At 42.5% G+C, this 27061-nt stretch overlaps 1 protein-coding gene across 3 annotated transcripts in view; it reads left to right on the forward strand.

Moving 5' to 3' along the window:
- The window catches only part of LOC126167629 (protein yippee-like 2), a 685352-nt gene that overhangs the window by 648409 nt on the left and 9882 nt on the right, over positions 1–27061 (forward strand). For all 3 annotated transcript variants that reach the window (XM_049920491.1, XM_049920490.1, XM_049920492.1), the window contains 2 exons: positions 23218–23261; positions 26894–27002. In XM_049920491.1, the coding sequence (XP_049776448.1) occupies positions 23218–23261; positions 26894–27002 (153 nt within the window). The remainder of the gene's footprint in view (positions 1–23217; positions 23262–26893; positions 27003–27061) is intronic.

The raw sequence follows: 27061 nt of genomic DNA on the forward strand, positions 1-27061 counted from the left end.
GACTTAACTTCTGAGGTCATCAGTCCCCTAGAACTTAGAACTACTTAAACATACCTAAGGACATCACACACATCCATGCCCGAGGCAGGATTCGAACCTGCGACCGTAGTGGTCGCGCGGTTCCAGACTGTAGCGCCGTTGCTATTCACAATGTACATAAATGACCTTGTGGATGACATCGAAAGTTCACTGAGGCTTTTTGCAGATGATGCTGTGGTGTATCGAGAGGTTGTAACAATGGAAAATTGTACTGAAATGCAGGAGGATCTGCAGCGAATTGACGCATGGTGCAGGGAATGGCAATTCAATCTCAATGTAGACAAGTGTAATGTGCTGCGAATACATAGAAAGATAGATCCCTTATCATTTAGCTACAAAATAGCAGGTCAGCAACTGGAAGCAGTTAATTCCATAAATTATCTGGGAGTACGCATTAGGAGTGATTTAAAATGGAATGATCATATGAAGTTGATCGTCGGTAAAGCAGATGCCAGACTGAGATTCATTGGAAGAATCCTAAGGAAATGCAATCCGAAAACAAAGGAAGTAGGTTACAGTACGCTTGTTCGCCCACTGCTTGAATACTGCTCAGTAGTGTGGGATCCGTACCAGATAGGGTTGATGGAAGAGAGAGAGAATATCCAACGGAGAGCAGCGCGCTTCGTTACAGGATCATTTAGCAATCGCGAAAGCGTTACGGAGATGATAAACTCCAGTGGAAGACTGCAGGAGAGATGCTCAGTAGCTCGGTACGGGCTTTTGTTGAAGTTTCGAGAACATACCTTCATCGAAGAGTCAAGCAGTATATTGCTCCCTCCTACGTATATCTCGCGAAGAGACCATGAGGATAAAATCAGAGAGATTAGAGCCCACACAGAAGCATACCGACAATCCTTCTTTCCACGAACAATACGAGACTGGAATAGAAGGGAGAACCGATAGAGGTACTCAGGGTACCCTCCGCCACACACCGTCAGGTGGCTTGCGGAGTATGGATGTAGATGTAGATGTAGAACCGCTCGGTCACCCTGACCGGCTGCAAAGGATGGTCCACCACTCATAGCCATATAATATGGTGTGAGAACAGTGGTCGTAAAGTGATCCTAACGCAAACGGAGCGGAGAAGAATGTCACGCTTTGTCAATGACACTCTGTTTCAAACTCGACAGGAGTTGATGCTGTTCGTCAATGCAGATGGTGAGAAATCTTTGGAGATTAAATCGTCGGTCCACACTTCTCATGTACTGTGACAGCTGAAATGTATAGAGCTTTTATCGTCAGCAATTTAGGTTTTCTTTTTGAAAATGTCCCTCTAGATCAGTGGTTCTCAATGGGGCCTGTACCCCCACCGGTTGTCGATGATGCGCTGATGGGTTGTTGGGGGGACCAGTTTACATCCAAAGGAAATTTAAGGGGCATCGACAGCAACTTGCAGCTCCCCTCCCCTCCCCTCCCCTCCCCTCCCCTCCCCCCTCCATCCCCGGGCAGTAATCACAAAGCCGCGATGGAAAAGTATAGTAAGACCGAAAGTTATTAAATGTTTTTTTCACGTTATACAGGGTGAAGCACAAGAAGCCTGCTCCGAGTACTAAACCGCTCATTGCTGCCCACCAGTTGTCGTATATTGTTTCGAAGCTGTGGCGACGAAAGTATGCTGCCTTTCAAGAGGATGAGGCGACGAGTCGCACTTCACACTAGTCAACCTCACGAATTCGCGAAAGATTCACAGAAGAAAAGAATATCAGCAAATGACTGTAGCCGCCGCGTTCTCCGGATCTAACCACTTGCCTTTTGCAGGGCAGTTTAAACGGAGAAGTATACGCAATGAACGCAATAACGTTTAGATGACTTGAAGGACAGTATTCGTGATGAAATTTTGAGAATTGATGCGGCAGAGTTGCGCAACGTTGTACTGTAAAAGACGAGATCAGTTCAATAAATACGGATCTTTGAATTAACTTGTTATTTCTTTACTATCGAATTATTACAAGTTAACTGTTTGCTGTGGCAACAATCAGTGAGTAATTGGCGAGCAGTCCGTACTCGTGGCCGGTTTTGCGTGCGCCATCCTGTACCAGTCTGCAGTGGTTCGTGGCAAGACCAACATTCGTGCAGAATAGCGAAGGTATCTGTTTCACAAGCTGCTACATGGTCGCGAATTGACCAGTGACCCGAATATAGAATAAATTTCCCTTACTTCACGTCTATGATCACAAGTTTTTTTGTCATCAGACTACCGGTTTCGGTTTATAATGACCATATTCAGATCTGTTTTATAAAAACATGTCCTAATATAGTGGAGCCATAGCGGCATCGTCAAATGTTAAACACAAAATCAGGGCCAGCATCGTCAAATGTATATAAATAACAGCACATGCAAAACACTGTTTTGAACAGTGGTGCTGCTGACAAGATGACTCTTGCATGTGCTGCTGTTTCCGTATATTTGACGATGATGGCGCTGATTTTGTGTTTAACATTTGACGATGCCACTATGGCTCCAATATATTTCGATATGTTTTTTATAAAACAGATCTGTAGATGGTCATTATAAACCGAAACAAAATTTGTGACTATAGAGATGAAGTAAAGGAAGGTATCTGTTTTATCAGTGGCTCATTTAACATTATAGCACTTCAAATACGTGAACCTTTCTGCTCTTGTGGTATTTTTTTCCCCGAAGGTTCTAAAGGTCAACTATGAGTCTCTATACAACACATTCACTGTTTACAGCAGAGGTAAGCTCGCATTTCCTTTCTCTGGAAAAATGGGTGGGGGCGCTCAGTAGTTTTTGCTTCGAAAACGGGCACTGGGTCGCAAAATGTTGGGGAATTATAATTTAGTCATCATAGACCGTATGTGGATGCAGCACAATGGTCCATTCCGCTGCAATCTTCTGCAGGAACGGAATAACAAATTAAGTCCCGAAACTTCCTGGCAGATTAAAACTGTGTGCCGGACCGAGACTCGAACTCGGGACTGTTGTCTTTCGCGGGCAAGTGCTCTACCAACTGAGCTACCCAAGCACGACTCACGCCCCGTGGTAGAGCACTTGCTCGAATCTCGGTCCTTCACACGGTTTCAATCCGCCAGGATGTTTCACATCAGCGCACACTCCGCTGCAGAGTGAAAATCTCATTCTGGATATTAGGTCCCCACTGTCGCCTATTTGTACACCAGCAGGTTTTTGTGGGGGAATTTAAGGGCTCTTGTTGTGACACAGAAACCGAAACCACAAATTACCCACTTAGCGCTCTAGGCGGCTTTGCGCTCGGTGACCGGCAACTTTACACCTCGTCCGGAGGTCGTGTACAACAAACATTGAGGTGTGCATTCAGGGACCTGTGCACTCTCCTGATTGCCTCACTTAAGTAAGCGTTCCGTCCCCACACAATCCATCTGAACGCATCCAATTATGGACAATGTGTTTCATCCACGGCCTAAATTTTGAACGTTTCTCGCCTCCTTGATTTGCACACACTTGGGTTAAATACATCAGCTACATGATAAAAAAGATAATGTTCTGTTTACAAAGATATATGTCTCGTCACTGCAACTGTCTGGAAGATAACTGCACTAACGCTGTTCATAACTCCGTACAGGGAGTAACGTTTCTTTCGTTTTACGTATCTAATTGAATATTCCTTTCAATTACACTACTGGCCATTAAATTTGCTACACCACGACGTGCTACAGACGCGAAATTTAACCGACAGGAAGAAGATGGTGTGATATGCAAATCATTACCTTTTCAGAGCACTCACACAAGGTTGGCGCCGATGGTGACACCTACAACGTGCTGACATGAGGAAAGTTTCCAATTGCTTTCTCATACACAAACAGCAGTTGACCGGCGTAGCCTGGTGAAACGTTGTTGTGATGCCTCGTGTAAGGAGCAGAAATGCGTACCATCACGTTTCCGACTTTGGTAAAGGTAGGATTGTAGCCTATCGCGATTGCTGTTTATCATATCGCGACATTGCTGCTCGCGTTGGTCGAGATCCAATGACTGTTAGCAGAATATGGAAACGGTGGGTTCAGGAGGGTAATACAGAACGCCGTGCTGTATCCCAACGGCCTCGTATCACTAGCAGTCGAGATGACAGGCATCTTATCCGCATGGCTGTAACTGATCGATTCGGGAGGACGACGGTTCAATCCCGTCTCCAACCATCCTGATTTAGGTTTTCCGTGATTTCCCTAAATCGTTTCAGGCAAATGCCGGGATGGTTCCTTTGAAAGGGCACGGCCGATTTCCTTCCCGATCCTTCCCTAACCCGAGCTTGCGCTCCGTCTCTAATGACCTCGTTGTCGACGGGACGTTAAACACTAACCAACCACCATGTAACTGATCGTGCAACCACGCCTCGATCCCTGAGTCAACAGATGGGGATGTTTGCAAGACAACAACCAACTGCACGAACAGTTCGACGACGTTTGCAGCAGCACGGACTATCAGCTCGGAGAGCGTGGCAGCGGTTACCCTTGACGCTGCATCACAGACAGGAGCGCGTGCGATGGTGTACTCGTCGAAGAACCTGTGTGCACGAATGGCAAAACGTCATTTTTTCGGATTTATCCAGGTTGTGTTTACAGCGTCATGTTGGTCCCATCCGTGTTTGGCGACAACGCGGTGAACGCACATGGGAAGCGTGTATTCGTCATCGCCATACTGGCGTATCACCCGGCGTGATGGTATCCTATGCCATTGCTTATATGTCTCGGTCACCTCTTGTTCGCATTGACGGCACTTTGAACAGTGGACGTTACATTTCAGATGTGTTACGACCCGTGGCTCTACCCTTCAGTCGATCCCTGCGAAACCCTACATTTGAGCAGGATAATGCACGACCGCATGTTGCCTTTCTGGATACTGAAAATGTTCAACTCTTGCCCTGGCCAGCACTATCTCCAGATCTCTCACCAATTGAAAACGTTTGGTCAACGGTGGCCGAGCACTATTCTTGATGAACTGTGGTATCGTGTTGAAGCTGCATGAGCAGCTGTACCTGTACACGCCATCCAAGCTCTGTTTGACTCAATGCCCTGGCGTATCAAGGCCGTCATTATGGCCAGAGGTGGTTGTTCTGGGTACTGATTTCTCAGGATCTAGGCGCCCAAATTGCGTGAAAATGTAATCACAAGTCAGTTCTAGTATAATATATTTGTCCAATGAATACCCGTTTATCATCTGCATTTCTTCTTGGTGCAGCAATTTTAATGGCCAGTGGTGTATATGTCTCGTTGCTGCAACTGTCTGGAAGATAACTGCACTAACGCTGTTCATAACTCTGCAGAGAGAGTAACGTTTCTTTCGTTTTACCTATCTAAATGAATATTCCTTTCATTTATTATTTTATAGGTTACAGAAAAAACACCTTAGACCCCATGAATGTAGATGTAGACGGAAAATGAATAGTATTAATGCCATTGTTCCTCCGTAGATTAAATACGCGGCTGTTCTGAAACCTTTTGCGCGCAGACGCCCAACTTGGTAGACATGCTACGGTTCCGCTGTGTCAGAGCGCGCGGCTACTCAAAAGTTCAGTTACCGCAGCCGCCGTGGCATCCGAACGCATTCTGGGAAGGCCCGCCACACTGCTTGCGGTCGTGGGTGGAATTCCACGCTCGACGTGGGGCCGCGAGTGTAAAATTAGACCAGACCGGAGCGCCACTGGCTCCCGCTCTTTAAATATTTTCGCTGCACCACAGGGAAGACGAAAATGTACGTTAGATGTAAGCAGCACTTCAGACATAACTTCACGTGCTCCTTGGCAGAATTCTGATCTTCTGCTGATAAATCCCTTGCAGGAAACTGGAAAAAAAGTGGGTTTTGCGAAAGACGTACTCCACAATAAATCTTCGCTGTGCAACAGAGTATGCGCATATTGGAAATTTCGTGACAGATTAGAACTGGGTAATGGACCGGGGCTCGAACCCCTTTCGCCTTTCACGGGCAAATGCTCTATCGACTGAGCTGTGTTTCAGTGTCAGCAATAAAATAATAATAATAATATAATGATGATAAAAAGGCGACTATAGCAGTGAACACTTTGTATTCAAGGAATTTGTTTGAAGAGCACACATTTTTTAGCTATCCGTGTTGAACATTTTCTTTTTGCCTTCTTGTATAGTTATTGAACTATTTTTAGAAGCAAATTAGAGAAATGAAACAGTGGAACTGCAATAATTGCTGCAGGTTTCAAGTTTCTTATTAAATTACGAATTTCACGTGCATTACAAGGAAATGAACAAGTAATGTTCATGTTAATGTACGAATGAATACCTAAAAGTTTTCTAGGTGAAACTGATCTATCCGATTTTTGATAATTAAAACTGCAAACATATGAAATTAAACATTAGATAACAAAACATATCATTTCCTTCTCCTACAGCTAAAATAATAATATTATTTAAAAAAAACACAGAGTTACACCAAAGAATGAGATGTCTCGGTTGCTTTAGCATATGTGATCTCAAAGTACGTCTGCATTTTAAGTCTTATTTTTTTAGTAACTTACAGTTCCCAGCTGTTTTGTTCCGTCAGGTAATTGTGTTTCTGAAAAATGGCTCTGAGCACTATGCGACTTAACTTCTGAGGTCATCAGTCGCCTAGAACTTAGAACTAATTAAACCTAACTAACCTAAGGACATCACACACATCCATGCCCGAGGCAGGAATCGAACCTGCGACCGTAGCAGTCGCGCGGTTCCGGACTGAGCGCCTATATGTTTCTGACTAATGCGTCCTGTTCATAGTCATTTTCCTTTCTTAACCTGTCTCGAGAACGACACAAAGATAATTGTATACTTTTGGTTCATATCTGGTTCCTAGACGAGATTTACAACTCCAATATTGCATTTACAAATAGTCCATAAATTCCGTATTTCAGTGCTTCGGAATTTGGGGAGAAAAAAAGTCAAGTGTCCCATAAGTCAGGCAGGTGCAGGGTCAGGGAAAAATGTCCAGTGTGGTAGTAAATTTGATCTACTTTTATTTAATGCGGAGTTTTTCGATGCGCCTTCACAACTTTAGTTCCGCCAGTACGGGTACCTCATTTTCTACCTTCCAGACTTCACAGAAGTTCTACTGCGTACATAACGGGACTAACACTCTGGATTAAATTACATAGTAAAGAAACGACTTACCCACAACTCAAGGGACTGTTTCCAGAATGAATTTTCACTCCGTAGCGGGGAAATGCTGTACTTCGGTGGCGACTGAAAGTGAGAGGTGTTAGGAAAAGTAAGACTGAAAGCGGGTTGTGACTGTAAGAATTTAATAAAATATGTTTTGAAATAGCGATGATGCAGCTAATTAACTGAATAATAAACAAATCGAAAAGAAAATAACACCGTTTCACTATGATGTCGTAGAATCTTCTGACGAATGTCCCGATTAGGGCAATTCATTACAGTATCTAGATGAATAGCAAAATGAAGTAAACTTCCTGGCAGATTAAAACTGTGTGCCCGACCGAGACTTGAACTCGGGACTTCTGCCTTTCGCGGGCAGGTGCTCTACCATCTGAGCTACCGAAGCACGACTCACGCCCGGTGTCACAGCTTTACTTCTGCCATGTCTCTGCAGTATCCTTTCTTTCATGAGTGCTAGTTCTGCAAGGTTCGCAGGAGAGCTTCTGTAAAGTTTGGAAGGTAGGAGACGAGATACTGGCAGAAGTAAAGCTGTGAGACCGGGCGTGAGTCGTGCTTCGGTGGCTCAGATGGTAGAGCACTTGCCCGCGAAAGGCGAAGGTCCCGAGTTCGAGTCTCGGTCGGGCTCACAGTTTTAATCTGCCAGGATGTTTCATATCAGCGCACACTCCGCTGCAGAGTGAAAATCTCATTCTGGAAAATGAAGTAAGCAAAATAGTAGACACGTCCAGGAATTACTTTTGATAAATTTAAATTGAAAATTAAATTGTTGTGGGCGGAACGTGCAGCCGGTCGATTGGATGGCTGATGAACCATTCACATTCCGTTATTGGATTCCAAGAGCTGAGAGAAGATTGAAACAGAGGTCTACAGTTATAAAATTGCTAGCTGAGTTCTAGGCGTTGCCCAGGTATGTGTTTATTCGACTAGCCCGTCCTTCTCTTTGTCCATCACCTCCGCCCCCCTCCTGCACCTAGCGCTCATTTATGTCAATCTCCTCTTCCACTTCTCTTTTTATTTCCTCCTCTTTTCGTAACCAAAAATCATGGTTTCTCGGATTTTCTCAGGAACCGTCCATGAACCGCCTAAGGTCCACCTTAACGAACACTTATTGCACAAGGACCAACTGATCTGCCCAATGTGCATGGACTGGAGAAAATGTGTAATGTTTAAATTTTGACTCCTTACAAAGGATAACCACATTGTGCCAGTTTTCCTGATATGTCTACTAATGGTCGCTAGGCGAAGGGCTATCCAGAACACTTGCCACTTCATCTCTGTGGTCAATAAGACCTGAGACATGAGCCCCTGAAAAATAGCATTTTCGCTGCTTTTCGGAACATATTGATACCGTGTGCTGTCGTGCACGGATCGAAAGAAAACGTCTGGGACTATTTGGAAGAGCGGGTGAAACACAGTAGTCAACGCTCTCTCAATTTAGTGGCCATATTGAATGCGACCTTTAGTGAGCGGCTTCTACTGAATATTACTTACCTGGAGGCTCATGAAGACACTCCTACTCGTCGAGATGAGCGCATTTTAAGGCCAGAGGAAGGGTTGAGTGATGTCAGCGTAATGGCTCCTGGAGTGATTAATTTCTGTCCGCTGTTCTTATATTGAAAGCCATAATAATATGTTAAAGAGGACAGAGAAGATGGTTTGATGCTATTACGAAACACTCTGTAAAAACTGGGTGCATTTCGCTGAAGATTGTAGTGCACAGATCAGTCTAGCAGAGGCCTAAATCCGGGAAAAGTTGTGGCTGTTAAAATTCTGAGGCCTACTTCGTCTTTCACAAATCTCATTAATTGGCGAATTTTTGCAGGAGTCCTGAAGAACGAATCGATTCTGTGCCTCTTCAGGAGCCTATCACTGAGACACACAGAGGCAAAAAAGCAAACGTCGTGTCCCGTCAGGGGGCTCTTGTTTACGTTTCTTTTTTTTAATGGCTAACGAAATATGGCGGCTGTTGACTTGTCTTTCGGGCTCCAGCAAAAAGATCAACAGCTAATATAGGCCTCAAACGCCGGGAGTATACAGGGTGTTACATCTACATCTACATTTATACTCCGCAAGCCACCCAACGGTGTGTGGCGGAGGGCACTTTACGTGCCACTGTCATTATCTCCCTTTCCTGTTCCAGTCGCGTATGGTTCGCGGGAAGAACGACTGTCTGAAAGCCTCTGTGCGCGCTCTAATCTCTCTAATTTTACATTCGTGATCTCCTCGGGAGGTATAAGTAGGGGGAAGCAATATATTCGATACCTCATCCAGAAACGCACCCTCTCGAAACTGGCGAGCAAGCTACACCGCGATGCAGAGCGCCTCTCTTGCAGGGTCTGCCACTTGAGTTTGTTAAACATCTCCGTAACGCTATCACGGTTACAAAAAGGTACGGCCAAACTTTCAGGAAACATTCCTCACACACAAATAAAGAAAAGATGGTATGTGGACATGTGTCCGGAAACGCTTAATTTCCATGTTAGAGCTCATTTTAGTTTCGTCCACCTACGCTCAATGGAGCACGTTATCATGATTTCATACGGGATACTCCTCTACCTGTGCTGCTAGAACATGTGCCTTTACAAGTACGACACAACATGTGGTTCATGGACGATGGAGCTCCTGCACATTTCAGTCGAAGTGTCCGTACGCTTCTCAACAACAGATTCGGTGACCGATGGATTGGTAGAGGCGGACCAATTCCATGGCCTCCACGCTCTCCTGAGCTCAACCCTCTTGACTTTCATTTATGGGGGCATTTGAAAGCTCTTGTCTACGCAACCCCGGTACCAAATGAAGAGACTGGTCGTGCTCGTATTGTGGACGACTGTGATACAATACACCATTCTCCAGGGCTGCATCAGCGCATCAGGGATTCCATGCGACGGAGGGTGGATGCATGTATCCTCGCTAACGGAGGACAGTTTGAACATTTCCTGTAACAAAGTGTTTGAAGTCACGCTGGTACGTTCTGTTGCTGTCTGTTTCCATTCCATGATTAATGTGATTTGAAGAGAAGTAATAAAATGAGCTCTACCATGGAAAGTAAGCGTTTCCGGACACATGTCCACATAACATATTTTCTTTCTTTGTGTGTGAGGAATGTTTGCTGAATGTTTGGCGGTACCTTTTTGTAACACCCTGTATACAGTACCGTGTGGGTGTGGACAATTTTATGTCGGACAGACCGCGCGTATTATTGAACAGCGCTTTGTAGAATACGAGAGATGTTTTCGCCTCAGTGGCAACAAAACATGCTCTAGAAAGCGGTCGCCTTACTGCATTCCACGAGACGTCGCTTATTACAGCGGACTTAAAGTTTCTGGGATAGCGTCATAAATGAAGCGATCAAGACAAAAATTTATGACAACCCCCTCGATAAAGACAGCTTGGAGCCCGACCATCGGAAGGTTGAAGCGGGCACAACGAAAATATTACCATACAAGGCACTGCAGCGAGCGCCATTGACGTCACTTACGGAAACGTCGCTATGTAAGGATGGTAGCAGTAACCATTCGACAGTCACCACTTGACGGTGGCCGAGGAGCACTCCGCCGAAAGCTCGTGGATTTTAAACTACTTGACACGGACGGTAGCTTGAGAAAATTTCATCAGCATACAGGGTGTATCAAAAAGAATCATCCGATTTGGCACTTCTGTATTTCTGAAACTAATACACATGTACAATGAATTTTGGTTTTTGACGAGCGGGAAACTCAAAAAGTTTTTTTTCATACCTTTTCATAGGTGTTCAGTATGCCCCCCTTGAGATGCACGGCATATGTCAATGCGATATTCAGATTGTTCCCACACTGCAGCGAGCATGTCTTGAGTTAAGCTTCCATAGCTGTTGCTATGCGATGTCTCAGTTCATTCATTGTTGCTGGTAACGGAGGCACATAAACAGTCTTTTATAAACATCCACAAGAAATAGTCACATACAGTCAGGTCCGGTGACCTTGGAGGCCAGTAAAGTGAGATTGAAACGTTCGGTCCAGTGCGACCGATCCATTGTTCAGTAATTCTTTGATTAAAAAAATTCCCGCACTTCCAGATGCCAGTGTGGCGGTGCACCGTCCTGTTAGTCAATGAAGTCGTATGAATCACTCTCCAACTGTGGCAAAAGAAAGTTCTCAAGCATATCGAGATATGTGCGTCGTGTAACAGTGTTTTCGGCAAAGAAAAAGGGACCACACACTTTTTCCCGTGAAACTACGCGAAACACATTAAATTTTGGAGAGTGTCTCTCATGTGATCGTTCCGCACGCTGTATTCTCACATTATGACTGTTCACCTTTCCATTTAAATAGAATGTTGCCTCGTCTTGCCAAGTATGAAATTACGGAATTCCAGACGTTGTTATTAGTCACCTTCACGAAGAGTTTGCTGTAGCTGAATTTTGTATGGTTTCATGTGTGAACGTCGACGCAGCACAAGCCAGACGGACATCGGGGGCATGTTGAGCTGTCGAGCTTCACGGCGAACGGATTTCTGCGGACTCCTTGTGAAACTATGGCAGATGCGTTCGACGTCTGTGTCAGATACTCGGGACGGCCCTGCGATTTGCCTTTACACAAACAACCTGTTTCTCGGAATTGTTCATGCCATCGACTAATGCCCTTTGCTGTAGGGGGATCCACACCATACCTAGTACGAAAGTAACGCTGAACAGAATGAGATTTTCACTCTGCAGCGGAGTGTGCGCTGATATGAAACTTCCTGGCAGATTAAAACTGTGTGCCCGACCGAGACTCGAACTCGGGACCTTTGCCTTTCGCGGGCAAGTGCTCTACCAACTGAGCTACCGAAGCACGACTCACGCCCGGTACTCACAGCTTTCTGTAAAGTTTGGAAGGTAGGAGACGAGATACTGGCAGAAGTAAAGCTGTGAGTACCGGGCGTGAGTCGTGCTTCGGTAGCTCAGTTGGTAGAGCACTTGCCCGCGAAAGGCAAAGGTCCCGAGTTCGAGTCTCGGTCGGGCACACAGTTTTAATCTGCCAGGAAGTTTCATAACGCTGAACAGTTTCTAGTGTCCCGCACTGCACGAAACGTAGAACACAAAACGCTTTCTGTTTCCAGCCACTATTTTTACTATAACTGAAGTGTGCGAACACTGCTGCTACCTAGCGGGAACCATGTAAAACTCGAGAGTTTGCTCTTTCCAACACATATATCAAATAACATAATTTTTTTAAATCGGATGGTTATTTTTGATACACCCTCTAGATCGCCGCGAAACGATACATTCGTGCATGATGCAAGGCTGATCATGGCGACAGTTTGACGAGCACTGCACACTAGAACTTTTTCTCGTGTGTCTTTTATCATCGCAGCGGAGGAGCTACGTGATACACCTTTCAGGTAAGGATTGTACAGGTTGTACGATAAACCCGCTGTCGAGAGCTGTACTGTTGATGAGGTGTCGGTATCGGACACTGTCTTGTCGCAGTAGTGAATAGTGCAGTGGTGGGTTACGTAGCTCTGTCGGTGGAGAGTACTAGTGTTGTTGCGGAAGCGAAGACGGGAGCCGGTATCGTGTGGATAGCGTAGCCCGTCTGGCGCCGTCGTCTGCTGCTGGCGCATCTCCAATGGCGCTTTGTGTTCCCGCAACGGCGCGACAGTGGTGCGCGAGATGCACCCGGCCCCTCCTAGCCGTGTTCTGGGGTGGGAGGGGTGGAGAGCTCGCCAAGGGGGAGGGGGAGGAAGAGGAAGAGGAAGAGGAAGAGGGGGAGGGGGTGCGGTGAGTTCCGCCGCAGGCTGCCCGGCAGCAGGTACACCATGTGATCAAAAGTATTCGGACTTGGCTATGTAATCTGCTTACTATCCCACACTTCCAAAATAATGTTAAACATAATAAAAAAAAATCGAATAAAAAAGGAAATTGAGGCAAACCTAGGAGAAGACAAATTTGGTTTCACGTTCGGAAAAGGAACTAGAGAGGCAATACTAGCTCTGAGGATGGTATTGGAAAGACGAATTGGAGTTAATAGGAAAACCTACTTGACCTTTATGGATTCACAAAAAGCATTTGACGCGGTTAATTGGAAACATTCCGAACAATGAAGGAAATAAATCTTGATTGGAGGGACAGAAGATTAACCTGGAACCTGTATAAAAGGCAGGAAGCAGAGATAGAAGTGAACGGTGTGAAGAAGAAAGCAAAAATAAGGAGGGGAGTAAGACAAGGTTGCCCATTATCACCGTATTTGTTCAAACTTATTTATTGACAAAACCATTGAAAAATTGCTTATTCTTTTCAAAAGAATTAAAATTAACGGGGAACGAATACATTGTATCCGTTTTGCAGATGATATAGTACTTGCTGACTCAATAAAGGAAATGTTTATGTTGTTAAAATTTGCCAAAATCTTAAGAGAATTTAATCTAAAAATAAATAAGAAGAAAACAAAAGCTATGGTAGTAGGGAAGACAAAAGAAAATGGTAAAGTTAATATTAACCTAGACGATGATGTTCTAGAGCAAGTTGAGAACTTCTGTTATTTGGGGAGCACAATCACTGACGACAATAAATGTATCACAGATTTAAAGAGAAGAATAGTTTTGGCAAAGCAAGCTTTCCAAAATAAAAGGAATTTACTAACAGTCAATCATATAAGCCTAGAAAGGAGGAAAAAGTTTGCCAAAACTTTTGTCTGGAGTGTCTTAACATGTGGATGTGAAGCGTGGACTGTGGGAAAGACAGAGAAAAAGCGACTGGAGGCAATGGAAATGTGGACATGGAGAAGAATGACGAAAAGAAGCTGGGTAGATAGAAAAAGTAATGAACAGGTCTTAAGAGAAGTGAATCAGAACAGAACGCTGCTAAATTATATAGGAAGAACAAAATCAAAAATGATAGGGCACGTAATGAGACACAACCAGTTCTTAAAGAATGTATTTGAAGGAAAAGGCCGGCCGTGATGGCCGAGCGGTTCTAGGCGCTTCAGTCCGGAACCGCGCGACTGCTACGGTTGCAGGTTCGAATCCTGCCTTGGGCATGGATGTGTGTGATGTCCTTAGGTTAGTTAGGTTTAAGTAGTTCTAAGTTCTAGGGGACTGATGACCTCGGATGTTAAGTCCCATAGTGCTCAGATCCATTTGAACCATTTTTGAAGGAAAAGTTTTAGGAAAAAAACCAAGAGGCAGTCCAAGAGCGACATATTTTAATAAATTCAAAGAAGATATGGGGATAAAATAGTATTATGAATTGAAGAGGATGACAATGGAGAGACGGACGTGGCCAAAATCGGCAAGTCGTAGCCTTTAGTTTATGATGATGATACGTAATGCAGAATTGACCACTGTTGGTCAAAAGAGGCAGACCCGCCAGGCGATCTCAGTGGAGATGCAGTAACAGCAGAGCAGGTTGATCAGGAAAGCACATTGACTACGGGCGTGTGAAACGTCCTCTTAGAACAATTGTACACGACTGTGCTTAAACTGACACAATATTTTTAGCGCAACGCAATCTGACTTTCAATAATCCGTACAAAACAATGGCCCTGACTAACTTTAACCTATACCTTTCACAAATCACTTACCTCACAAAAATCTTCGTTACTCGAACTACTGCAATACAGCGAGCGCCACTATTGCCAGCTAAATAAAAGATTCAAACTACAGAAGGCACTAACTACTGATAGGGATAGTTAGCAAATGAAAGATATTAATAGAGAACAAACAATGTATTTACCTTAATAGTCATAATATATATATAGCAGTTCATGACAAATTACAAAACTCCGCCATCTCTCTCCCCACATCCACCACTGCTGGCGGCTCACCTCCAACTGCGCAACGCTACGCGCTGTTCACATCCAGCTGCCGCTGCCCAACACTACAATGGCAGACAACAATGCAAACTAGCCACAGACTGCACACAGCACAGCCAGTGATTTTCATACAGAGCGCTACGTAACGTTGCCAATAAGAAAACATAAACAGCCTAGTTACATGTGGATTACAGCCCTATTAAAATTACATGACAGGTGACGCTCCACGCGCTGTACCTGATTTCCTCCAATTGGAGCGCGCGACGTCACTCCCGAACTGTTTGCCGCTTCCCAACTGCCATAACAATTGTTCACTTCCAATTCCTTGTCCGGCTTTCTTTCTTGGTGTGTTTGGATCCCAAATCCTGAGTTTAGCCCTTTTTACTTAGTATATCATCACATATGATAACCCCCCTCCCCCCCCCCCCACTTTCTCTCTCACACACACACACACACACACACACACACACAAAACGTTTCTAACGCAATGCAAACGTATTATACACAACAGTACTGGATCCTTTCGCACAAGACGTGATTCAGTGTCATTTATACAGTTAAGTGAACTTCGTACGACAACACTTGAAGCTGAATATTTGAAGGCTACCAATTAACCATTCGTGTAGCGTATAAAGCTTGTGAGGTAACGGGCGAGTTGTGGCGCCCTGAAAATATTTTAAGTTCAGAGTAGGCGGTCACCGTCCGCGCCGCTCGGCAAGCTACGCCTCGTTAGCAACCGCGTGATGCCGCACAACGGCCGGACCACGTGGTCCATCGGCTGCGTGGCTGGGAATTCCATAGTGACGCTATATCGGTGAAGGAGACACGCCAGGAGTGTCAAAGATGACGGACTTTGTGAAGCCATTATGGCAGACATTTAACAGTCTGTACAGAAATTAATTGTAGCCAGATGAATCATGATACCTCAAAAAGAAACATATACACTACTATCATTTGCACGACGATTCTGATGGTGTAATCAGATTTTCAATATCTTTATTAAAGTTCAGTATCTGATGGTAAATTAATACAAGTAACACCCAGCAACGAATTTCCAAAATATAAACGCCTCATCCGATTTTGTCGATCGCCGTGACTTTAGAAAGCTATTAGTGTGAACGTAAATTGGTATGAATTACAGGCAGCAACTTAAATACTACATGAGTTATTGTAGGTCAGAGTGGCCGATTACTATCGATCGCGTCAGTCCGTAAGTACTCCACAGTTACACGAAAAAACGGTAGTAGCATGCTTATAAATATATTGATTCATCCATGTCTTCGTTAATATCCGATATATGCTATTCATGAAGTAACTGGTCAGATATACAGGGTGTTACAAAAAGGTACGGCCAAACTTTCAGGAAACATTCCTCACACGCAAAGAAAGAAAATATGTTATGTGGACATGTGTCCGAAAACGCTTACTTTCCACGTTTTTGCTCGTTTTATTACTTCTCTTCAAATCGCATTAATCATGGAATGGAAACACACAGCAACACAACGTACCAGCATGACTTCAAACACTTTGTTACAGGAAATGTTCAAAATGTCCTCCGTTAGCGAGGATACATGCATCCACCCTCCGTCGCATGGAATCCCTGATGCGCTGATGCAGCCCTGGAGAATGGCGTCTTGTATCACAGCCGTCCACAATACGAGCACGACCAGTCTCTACATTTGGTACCAGGGTTGCGTAGACAAGAGCTTTCAAATGCCCCCATAAATGAAAGTCAAGAGGGTTGAGGTCAGGAGAGCGTGGAGGCCATGGAATTGGTCCGCCTCTACCAGTCCATCGGTCACCGAATCTGTTGTTGAGAAGCGTACGAACACTTCGACTGAAATGTGCAGGAGCTCCATCGTCCATGAACCACATGTTGTGTCGTACTTGTAAAGGCACATGTTCTAGCAGCACAGGTAGAGGAGTATCCCGTATGAAATCATGATAACGTGCTCCATTGAGCGTAGGTGGAAGAACTATGAGCTCTAACATGGAAATTAAGCGTTTCCGGACACATGTCCACATAACATCTTTTCTTTATGTGTGTGTGTGAGGAATGTTTCCTGAAAGTTTGGCCATACCTTTTTGTAACACCCTGTAGTTTTATTAGAATGAATTGTAAGCGCAAACCAATTAGCCAATAAGATTATTTAAAACGTTCATTTTCTGGCTAATTATATGGGAAAGTTTTATATTTAAATTAAATACGGGTAAAATTTGATTGATACATTCCTCTTATTGTCTTGCGTTTGCTTAACGAACTTTTCGCTAACAATTTGCAACATACTATTTTTTAATTGAAGAATCAAACTTTGGAAGGACTTCAATCCCAATTTTTGAAAAAAATATAGGCTTTTGTTTTGTTATTGTAGTTTCGAATCTGAAGATGTGTGTTGCAGCTCTCCACGCTGTTCTGTCCTGCGCAAGCGTCTTCATCTCTGCGTAACTACCGTAACCTACACCCACTTGGACCTGCTTGCATTATTCAAGCCTTGATCTCCCTCTACAGTTATTAACTCAGGCTTCCCTCAATTACCTAATTTATAATTCCTTGATGCCTCAGGATGTGTCCTACAACCGACCCATTCTTGTAGTCAACTTCTACCATAAATTTCTTTTTTTCCCAATTCGATTCAGTACCTCTTCATTTGTTGCTCGATCTACCCACGTAAATAATCTTCAGCATTCTTCTGTAGCAGCACATTTCAAGCACTTCTATTCTCATCTTGTTTGAACTGCTTATCGTCCGCATTTCACTTCCATACAAAGTTACACTCCACACAAATACCTTCACAAAAGACTTCCTAACAACAAAATTTCTCTTACATGTTTATAAATTTCCCGTTTCAGAAACGCTTTTCTTCAGTTGACAGCTGCATTTTACATCCTCTCTAATTCGCCCATCAACAATTAATTTTGTTGCTCAAATAGCGAAATTTCAGTCTCTCAAAATATATTCCTCCGAGCATCACCTCATTTAATCCGACTACGCTCCATTACACTTGTTTTACTTTTGTTGTTTATTTTATAATTTTTCAAGACACCACCTATTCCGTTCAGTTGCTCCTGCAAGTCCTTTATCGTCTCATACAGAATTACAATGTCACTGGCAAACTTTAAAGTTTCTTCTCCCTGAGCTTTAATTCCCTTTCCAAATATCATCTTCAAGTCGTTCACAATTTGTTACATGTACAGATTGAACGGCATTGTGAATAAGCTACAACACTTCCTTCCCAACTCCCATTTCATTCCCTTCGACTCTCAACTGCAGAGTGGTTTCTGTACAAGTTGTAAAAATAAGCTTTCACTACCTATATTTTATCCCTGCTACCTTCAAAATTTCAAACAGTATAGTCCATTTTCCCTAAATTTACAAATGCTATAAACGTATGTTTGCCTTTCTTGAATCCGTCTTGTAGGGTAAGTCGTAGGATGAGTATGACCTTGCGTGTTCCTACATTTAGTCCAATTTTTTTTAAGTCGTCTGTATTTCCTTTTGCCTGCTTCATTTTTATATTGTCTCATTTCGCCGGTTAAACTCAATAACTTTTGCGTTACCAGGGATTTCTACTATGCCTTGTCTTTCTACCTATGTGATCCTCTCTTCCGCAAAAATTTCATCTGTCAAACCTAACCATTCGTCTCCTATCATAATCCTTTCCCGTGTTTCACACCAGCGTTGCCAAATGCTCCCTCTGAAATTCTCAAAAACCTCCGGTTCTTTCAGTTTAGCCAGGTTACATCCCCTTCATTTTCTACCCGAAGTCCACATCTGCCCTCGTAAATTACTTACAATTAAATACCAGTCTTACCACCAGTTTGTGTTTCATAGCGATGTTTTGAATACTTAATGATTTCAATTATTTTAAAAATCATTAATTCATTAAATCTTATGTTGTACTGCAAAATTTTATATGATTAAATATTAAGCCGCACATGATGCGTTGTAGGTGTTTAATTTGAAAAGTTCTCTAATTTTTTTTAGTTAATTAGCACAAAATATCCCTCCTTAAGACTTCATCCCCAGATCAAGCCGAGGAGTCTGTAAAAACGACAATACGGCTCTGGTGAGTGCACATGGTCCAGATGAGGCCAGACACTGACAATTGGCAGTTCGGCAGATGGCGATAGAGTGAATCCAGCAGGCAGTCGCGGCAGCTCGCCAAGGTTTCGCGGGGTCTAGCAGATACTTTTCTTAACTGCTTCCGCCAGAGCGGCGCTATTTCTGGCCCTGCTGCGCTAATGGCTGGGGAACAGCGGCGCGCTCGGGCTGTGCCGCACTGCACCCTGGTCGATAGCGCAGCCGCATCGAACCCAGGACTGCGACGGAGACACCCGCGGCTGAGCGACACTGCTGCTGCGGTATCGTGGGCCTTCCGATTGTCAACCGTGGTGTTTCCGAACACAGTTTTTCCCGACCCTGATATGAAGCCGCACCTGGAAGTGTTGGGGGAGGGGGATCTCTGCCGACTGTTTTGTAATCAGAACAGCCCTTCAAATTGCATCCAGGTGTAGAAACGGCTATGCACATGGTACACAGATCTTGTTTTAAGAATATTTTTAGCCTCCTGTGTTAACATAGCCATTTTTTTAAATTAATGGAACAATTCTTAACGAAATTCTGTTGGGGTATAATCGTGCAAATGAAAAATGTATGTGAGATTCAGTATTGTACGAATATATTATAAATGAGAAAGTTTGTGTGTGAGTGTGTTTGTTGCACAGGCCCGCTGAAATATCTGGACGGATTTAGATGAACTTTGGCATAGAGAAAGCCTGTACCTTGAATTAACACGTAGGCTACCTTTTATTCTGTTCCCGCTGTATGGTCAACGTGACTGCTCTTCCCGTGGGGTGGGTAACGTGACTAAAAAATTTATAAAAGTTAACTATCAAATGAATGCATTCAGTTTAGCGAAGAGATTAGTTTTTAATTGTTTTGACAAATGAAATAACTACGTACGTAAATCTAGGACAACAGAAATATTCCTGTAGGACAAAATCAACACTAAATTCCGTAAAAATGCGGATGAAAATACTTCGCAGCACTTACAATGTTTCGGAAATGTATTGGGTTGTGATACTGCCAGGATCATTTAAATAAGATTCAAGGATAAATGTTGTCCACAGCTCGTGGTCCTGTGGCTAGCATTGGTGCCTCTGTGCCTCTGGATCATGGGGTCCAGGTTCGATTCCCGGATTTTCTCTGCCCGGGAACTGGGTGTTTGTGTTGTCCTCATCATTTCATCATCATCATTCTTGACAGTGGCTCGATTGGATTTAGTAAAAATTGGTCTGTGTATAAATTGGGACTTTGTGCAGGCCCTGATGACCGCGCAGTAGGCAGTAAAGCGCCACACACAAAGAAAGGATATATGTTAAAAGTGGCAGGTATTCATCTGGGCACCCCATGTTTTTCATACAGGCTGCTCAAGGTTGACTGCTTACTTGTATTTAGAGCCAGAAATCTCTTCATAGATGCAGAAAATGGTAAGCCACGGAACATTATTTATAGAGACAAATTACAGTAGACTTCTGGTTTTCCTTAAACACCAAGACACTATTATGATCTTTTCTGTGCTAGGCATATCACAAACTGTTGTGAGATTATTTACTCTCTTTCCTGGCACATTTTGTAATTTGCTACCCGGTCAAACAAGAATTACACTGGCCATATAACTGTGTGCACCTGCTGGCTACATCATTTAAAGTAGTCAGTGTTCTACTTCCACAACCCATTTTTCAGCCGGTGTAGCAACACAGTACTTGGGCACCGAGGACAACAAACAAAGAAATAAAGCAAGGAACGTTGTCCCAACTATAGACATAGATAAGAATCTAAAAACTAATTCTCCCAGTAGGAACTGAGAAATGTACATTATGTGAATTTATTTAAGAACAGAGAGGCTTATTGGGCTAAATTGAGCAAGAAGTTCAGCATCTTAGAAAGTAGAGGTCATGCAGGCCTTAGAAACTGATACGTAACAATCAAACAACTATGCTGCTTCAAAGAAAGCAGAAGAAAACAAAATATCACTGAAGTAATCTATTCCAGTTGCCTCGAGAAGTAACATGATAGACTATGGTGAAGCAAACAAAACTATTCGGAAATATTTATGTGAGTGTGTGAGAAGATGGGATGAAAATTTGCTAACAAAGATAACTGATAAATATAGAAAATATGAAGAAAGCAAAGCAGAAATTTGTATTAGCTGTAGTTAATACACTGCTTGTCATCCTGGCAACCAAACTATTAACTTGGGGGATATTGTCCCACTCCTGCTCTCTCAACGTGGTCTTCAGTTCTTTCACGGTTTGGGGACGGGGTATTCGTTGAGAAATATGTCTGCCCAGAGCATCCCAGGCATGTGCTATAGGGTTTAGTTCTGGGTAGTACGCAGACCATTCCATATGTTCAGTATCTTTACTTTCAAGTGTGTTGGATACCGCAGCAGTCCTGTGTGAGTGGGCATTGTCATCAACAAACAGTCCGGGCCTACTGCACCCTAAGCAGATGGACATCATCCAGAGTAATCTCCCTGCAATGTCACTGTGCTGTAACGATAGCTTGCACAAAGCTATGCAGCAGTGTTCAACCATTGTGTATAATGCCTGTCCACAATATAATGTGCAGGCCATACTGATGACGTTCATGAACATTCTGTGGCATGTAACATGTCTCCACACTAACTCACTAACTGGTGGCTAGAATCATTTACCACAGTGAAGCAGGATTCATCAGAGAACATCACTGTGGGCCATTGTTGCTGACCCCAACCAAAATTCTCCCTACACCAATGGACTCTTTCTCGACAATGACTTGGTTGAAGTGGAACGTTTGGAGAATTATGAGCAAGACCTTCCAGCTAGCTTGGGATTTTAATAACCTAACACATGAATTGGACAGAATTTGGCACAATATCTCTCTTGAGAACACCCAACAACTCTTTATCAATCAGTGTCTTGCCGATTAACTGCTTGCATAAGGATCAGAGGTGCAGCATTGCATTATTGACTTCGTCAATAAAGGAAGCTCTTTCTCGTCAATAAATCTTCCAATTTTTTTGAAATTATAATCATTTGTTAGTCTGTACAAGTGCATCCCATCTACTGATTTCCATCCCATTCCTTCATGTTCTTTTTGTGTGCAATGACAAATGGTGAGGTTTGATTGATCAATGCAGTTAACAACTTCTAGACAATAGCTAAATACTGAATCCTTTCGCCCAGAGTGCTAGTCTACCAAGATCTGTATGGGAATAAGAAGACATTAGGAGGGATACAGAATGAAGTGTTGGACTAGGCCATAAGTTATAAATGCTTCATTTGTAGAAAGCATGGACCCACTTTTGAGTCTGGATTTGGCACAGATTAAATTTGTATAGTAGTTTCAGTGTTCTTCTATGAATACATCTAAAGTTCTTATGTGACTATTCTGATGTGACGTTCATCTCTTTGTATGGGGTGTATGGGTGTGCAATTTTCTTCTCTAGTTGTATTAAATATATGTAACCATTCTTTGTGTGATATCTGTTATGCTAAAGAGACTGTCAAGATAGAATCACAATCATTAAATCACTTTGCAGTCTCACTCTCAGATCCTTGATTGCAGTTTTATGTGGATTATAAAAAAATGTTCAAATGTTTGTGAAGTCCTAAGGGACCAAAGTGCTCAGGTCATCGGTGTCTAGACTTACACACTACTTAAACTAACTTATGATAAGAACACCACACACACACCCATGACTGAGGGAGGACTCAAATCTCAGGCGAGAGGGGCCTTGTAATCTGTGAAATGGCTGTGTGGCTGTGGATTACAGTTACGGGAATTTACAACAAAGAATTCTTCCTGAAGCATTCAGTTTTTGTCTTATTTAAACTGTTTATTTCTAGCTTAAATAATCTCTGGTGAACTGCGGACTGTTACTTCAGTTCAAGTAAATTAGAGCATTATAATTCATTCTTCTTTACTTCCTGTTTGCATTGTCACTGTGTTGTTGAGTGGTGTCATTTATCAAACGGTTTACTGACAATGTGTAATTATATGTTGAAATTTGGGGCAAATGAATGCAAACGTTAAGTACTACTAATAAGTTAATCCTATAATTTCCAAACAAGGGGTTAAGTTTTCAATAACAGCGCTTCTACAGTGCTAGAGTAGAAAGGTGTTACTACAAAGCTTTGTTTCTGTAAAGTTTGTGTCATCAAAAGGTGACTTATTTATCACTTTTATAGACAGCAAATATGATTTACCGGGCTTGACTTGGACAAATTATTTCTGTTGCAGTCCTTCCAGGGCAGCCAAGGAAGGGCTTACCTCTTCAATTCAGTGTAAGTAAAAATAAAATGATTGAGTCTTTGTGTTTCTAAAAATACTTTTTAAGCAGAGTAATATTGAAAAAGTCAGATAATCAATACTTGATGCTGAACTGTGCGGGACAGTAGAGACAAAGTAGGTATTTCATATTATTCCAATATGCAGTTTAGTATTACACTTCAGTACATACTTCTGTAAAGTGCAAGCTTGACAATGTTTCTATAGTTGCCTATTACGGGATTAAGCTCTGGGATACAATTCATTAAAACGAAATACACAACTTTAACATGAAAAAGTGTAAAAGAGAATTGGTGAAACATTACACCACAAGAACACAAAGCAAGATACCTGCTTTTATTGGAGATAGTGAGTAAAATACTTCACTTGTATTTTTAAAGATAACGTTTTTCTGCACAAATGGTGAAAAAAATCAAAACTACTCCTTTAGCATAGTCATTTCATATTGTTATAGGTATGCTGCCGCCCAGACTGATTATCTGTATATACTGATATTTGAAGGAATTCCAAGAAGTTTTATCTGTTTATCTGGAATAAAATTTTGTTCCATCGACTGATAGTTTACAAGAAGATGAAAATTACTATTGTTTATAGAAGCTGTGGTGGTTAAACTGTTACACTTAGACCTACTTAATTCCATACTTTTCAAATCTCTGTTATATTTTAAAAATATTATGCGCTATGTACATTGAGATATTTTGCTCATCATCACTGTGTCAAATGAGCTGCATGCAGGTGTAACAATTGTAAATGCACTATCTGACCAAAGGGGCTGGATGTCTGTTAGTAAACATTAATATGGCTCTTGTTTATTCTTCACCTTTATGATGGCTTGACCTCTGCTGAGGACACTTTCAATGAGTTGTCTGAAAGTTTGTGAAGGAATGGCAGGCCATTCCTCCTTAAGGGTTGACATTGGAGAAAGTAGTGAAGTTGGAGCCTTGGTCTGGAGTGAGATCAACGTTATAACTCATCCCAAACATATTCCATGGGGTTCACATTTGGATTCTACACATGCCATTCCATTTCAGGAATATTATTTTCCACGAACCACTGTCTGCTTTATTGCAGGAGGCTTTACCTTGCTGATACAAGCAGTCCACTGTATTCCTCTACTGTACGCAGTACACAGTACTGTAAAACATGTTTATGTCCTTTAGTATTTAGTACTTTCATAAGTGCAGTAATGGGACCACAACCTATCCACGAAAAATGTAGCCATATCATAACACTACCTCCTCCGTACTTCAGTGTTGACACTACATGTGATGGCAGATACTGTTCTACAGTCATTCACTAAAACAAAACCCTTCCATCATATCAAATCACTCATTTACAATCATTTTCTATCCAGTGGTATCACCCTTTACACCACCTCAAGTGTTGCTTTCCATTGACTGAAGAAATGTGTGGCTTATGAGGTGCTCCTCGCCTATTGTACCCAATTCTTTTTAACTCACTGTGTGTAGTCATTGACCATGCTGGATTGCTGGCAGCACTTTGAAATATCTTTGGGATGAGTTATAACATTGATCTCACCCCAGACCCACTGACGTCGTGCAATTTTTTATGACAACGCTCCGCAATGCTCGACAGTCCCTGTCTGTTAGCTCATGACGTGTACCTGATCTTCCTTCATATTCCCACTTCACAGTTGAATCATCAAAAGTTGACTTGGACAGCTTTAGAAGGGTTGAAATGTCTCTGAAGGATATGTTACTCAAGTGACATTAAATGAATAGCCATGTTCGAAGTTGCGGAGCTCTTGTGACCAACCCATTCTACTATTACTGCGTCTCTGTTGGCAATAAATACTCCCCACTCCCTTTTGTACCCTCAGATCTGCCTATTGTGATACATAATGGTCAATTCTGCATTACATAGGGATATCCAGATACTTTTACATCTGACCGACAAAAATATTGAAAAAAATTGCTTTGCATGTATGATTTAACTGATTTTTACTGTTTTCCTGTTTGCTTGGTCTAGGTGCATCACATTACTTAAATATTTGAGTTACTGCCTTGTGGTAAATCACATTTGTTTCGTGCAGTGGCATTGTCTTAATGTGTAATTTTCACATAGTTTTCCTGTTCCTTTATTTTATATAGTGTAGCATTATTCTCTCTCCAGTAGATTTGTGCTACTGTTTGTTCTCAGCAGAAGATACATTTACAAATATGTACTTACAAACTGCTCAGCTAGAGGTTTGAACCACCTGCATATCTGAAAATATGTGTAGGATTAAATTCAAGATGAGCAGGGGGGGGGGGGGGGGGGGAGACTTACAAACCTAAAACAAATTACTTTACTGTAATACAAAAAACTACATCCTGTACAAAAGGCACTCGGTGACATCAAAATGTGCTACTGTGTAATATTCAGCACCATGCTGCTTCAGCCTGTGTGTTGCAACACACTCGGATTTTCCTTTGCATACTATTCAAAAGCTGCTTGAGGTCTTAGCCCTGGAACCTATCCTACCACTCTTTTATAGCAATCCTCCTGATGTTATCTAATGAGTGATGAAGGTCCACGCAGTGATGCACTGCAAGTTTGAACTGTTCCCAAGCACGTTTAATTGTGTTCAGTTGGTAGATATCACAGGCTATTTCATTCATTTCTTTCCTGTCTTTTGGAGGAAGGTATACATGATATTGGCATAATATTCTTGTGCATTGTCATCTTGAAAAATGAACCTATCACCAAAATGTTGATTGTAAGGGTGGCCAATATAGGTCAGAGGATCCAATACCAATACTGCACAGCCTTAAAATTATGCTCAATAATGCTGAGAGGAATCCAACATCTGTACATGATACCAGCCCAAAACACAACTGATCTGGTGAACCTGTGGGTCTGTAAGCCTGAGATGTACGTTAGTACCTCCACACACTCCTGTGATGATCATCAGGTGTCAGACAATTCCTAAACTTGTTACTGAAGAGAACCTGATGCCACTGATCAAAGTTACATTCTTGACATTACTTTGCCCACCTTCTTCATGTACGATACTTTTAGAGGGATTGACTGCTATTTATAATGGAGATCTAAAGACTAAATTAATTGTAAGGAAACAGTTGGATACTATCTTTGTTGATGCGGCCCTCCCAACTGCATTGAAAAAGGCATCACGCAGTTCTATTACACTCTCCTAAAGGCATCTAGGAAGTAGAGGTCATCAGCTTTTGCTGACAACCTCTACAGGGCATGTATGTTCAGTGTTTCCTGTCTGACAATACTGGAATATAATGGAATAGTTTCAATGATGTTGTTGCATTGTATGCAGATCCACTGGGCTACTTCCTGTCCTGACAACCTTTCTTGCTATAAAGTGACATAGTGTTCATGGTCTAAACTTGAAATGACCCTTTGAGGCAGGTTAATATACTGAGTAGTGAACATTCTACCACTCACACTACTGAAATGCACTGAGAATGTAGCTGTACTTCTTGGGTGCACACAGAGATTTCTTGTGATCAACATAGTATAAAGAAAGAAGTTTCCAGTCTTGATAACAAACTGTGCAAGTCATGATGATGACAAAAACTTATTTTTGAAAATTTTGTGTTTGATTACATATGAAATACTCTTTGTACCAAAACTGACTTTTGCATTTGTCGTTCAGGGTGAACGTGGGATGTGGCCCTGCAGAAGAGAGAGTCCTGCTCACAGGACTCCATGCTGTTGCCGATATATACTGCGAGTGCTGCAAAACAACACTGGGGTGGAAATACGTAAGATAATTCAACTAATATCTTCTTAATAGAAAAAAAGACCGCAAAGAAAAAGCTAT

Source organism: Schistocerca cancellata, chromosome 1, assembly GCF_023864275.1.
Source record: "Schistocerca cancellata isolate TAMUIC-IGC-003103 chromosome 1, iqSchCanc2.1, whole genome shotgun sequence".
Lineage (NCBI taxonomy): Eukaryota > Metazoa > Arthropoda > Insecta > Orthoptera > Acrididae > Schistocerca > Schistocerca cancellata.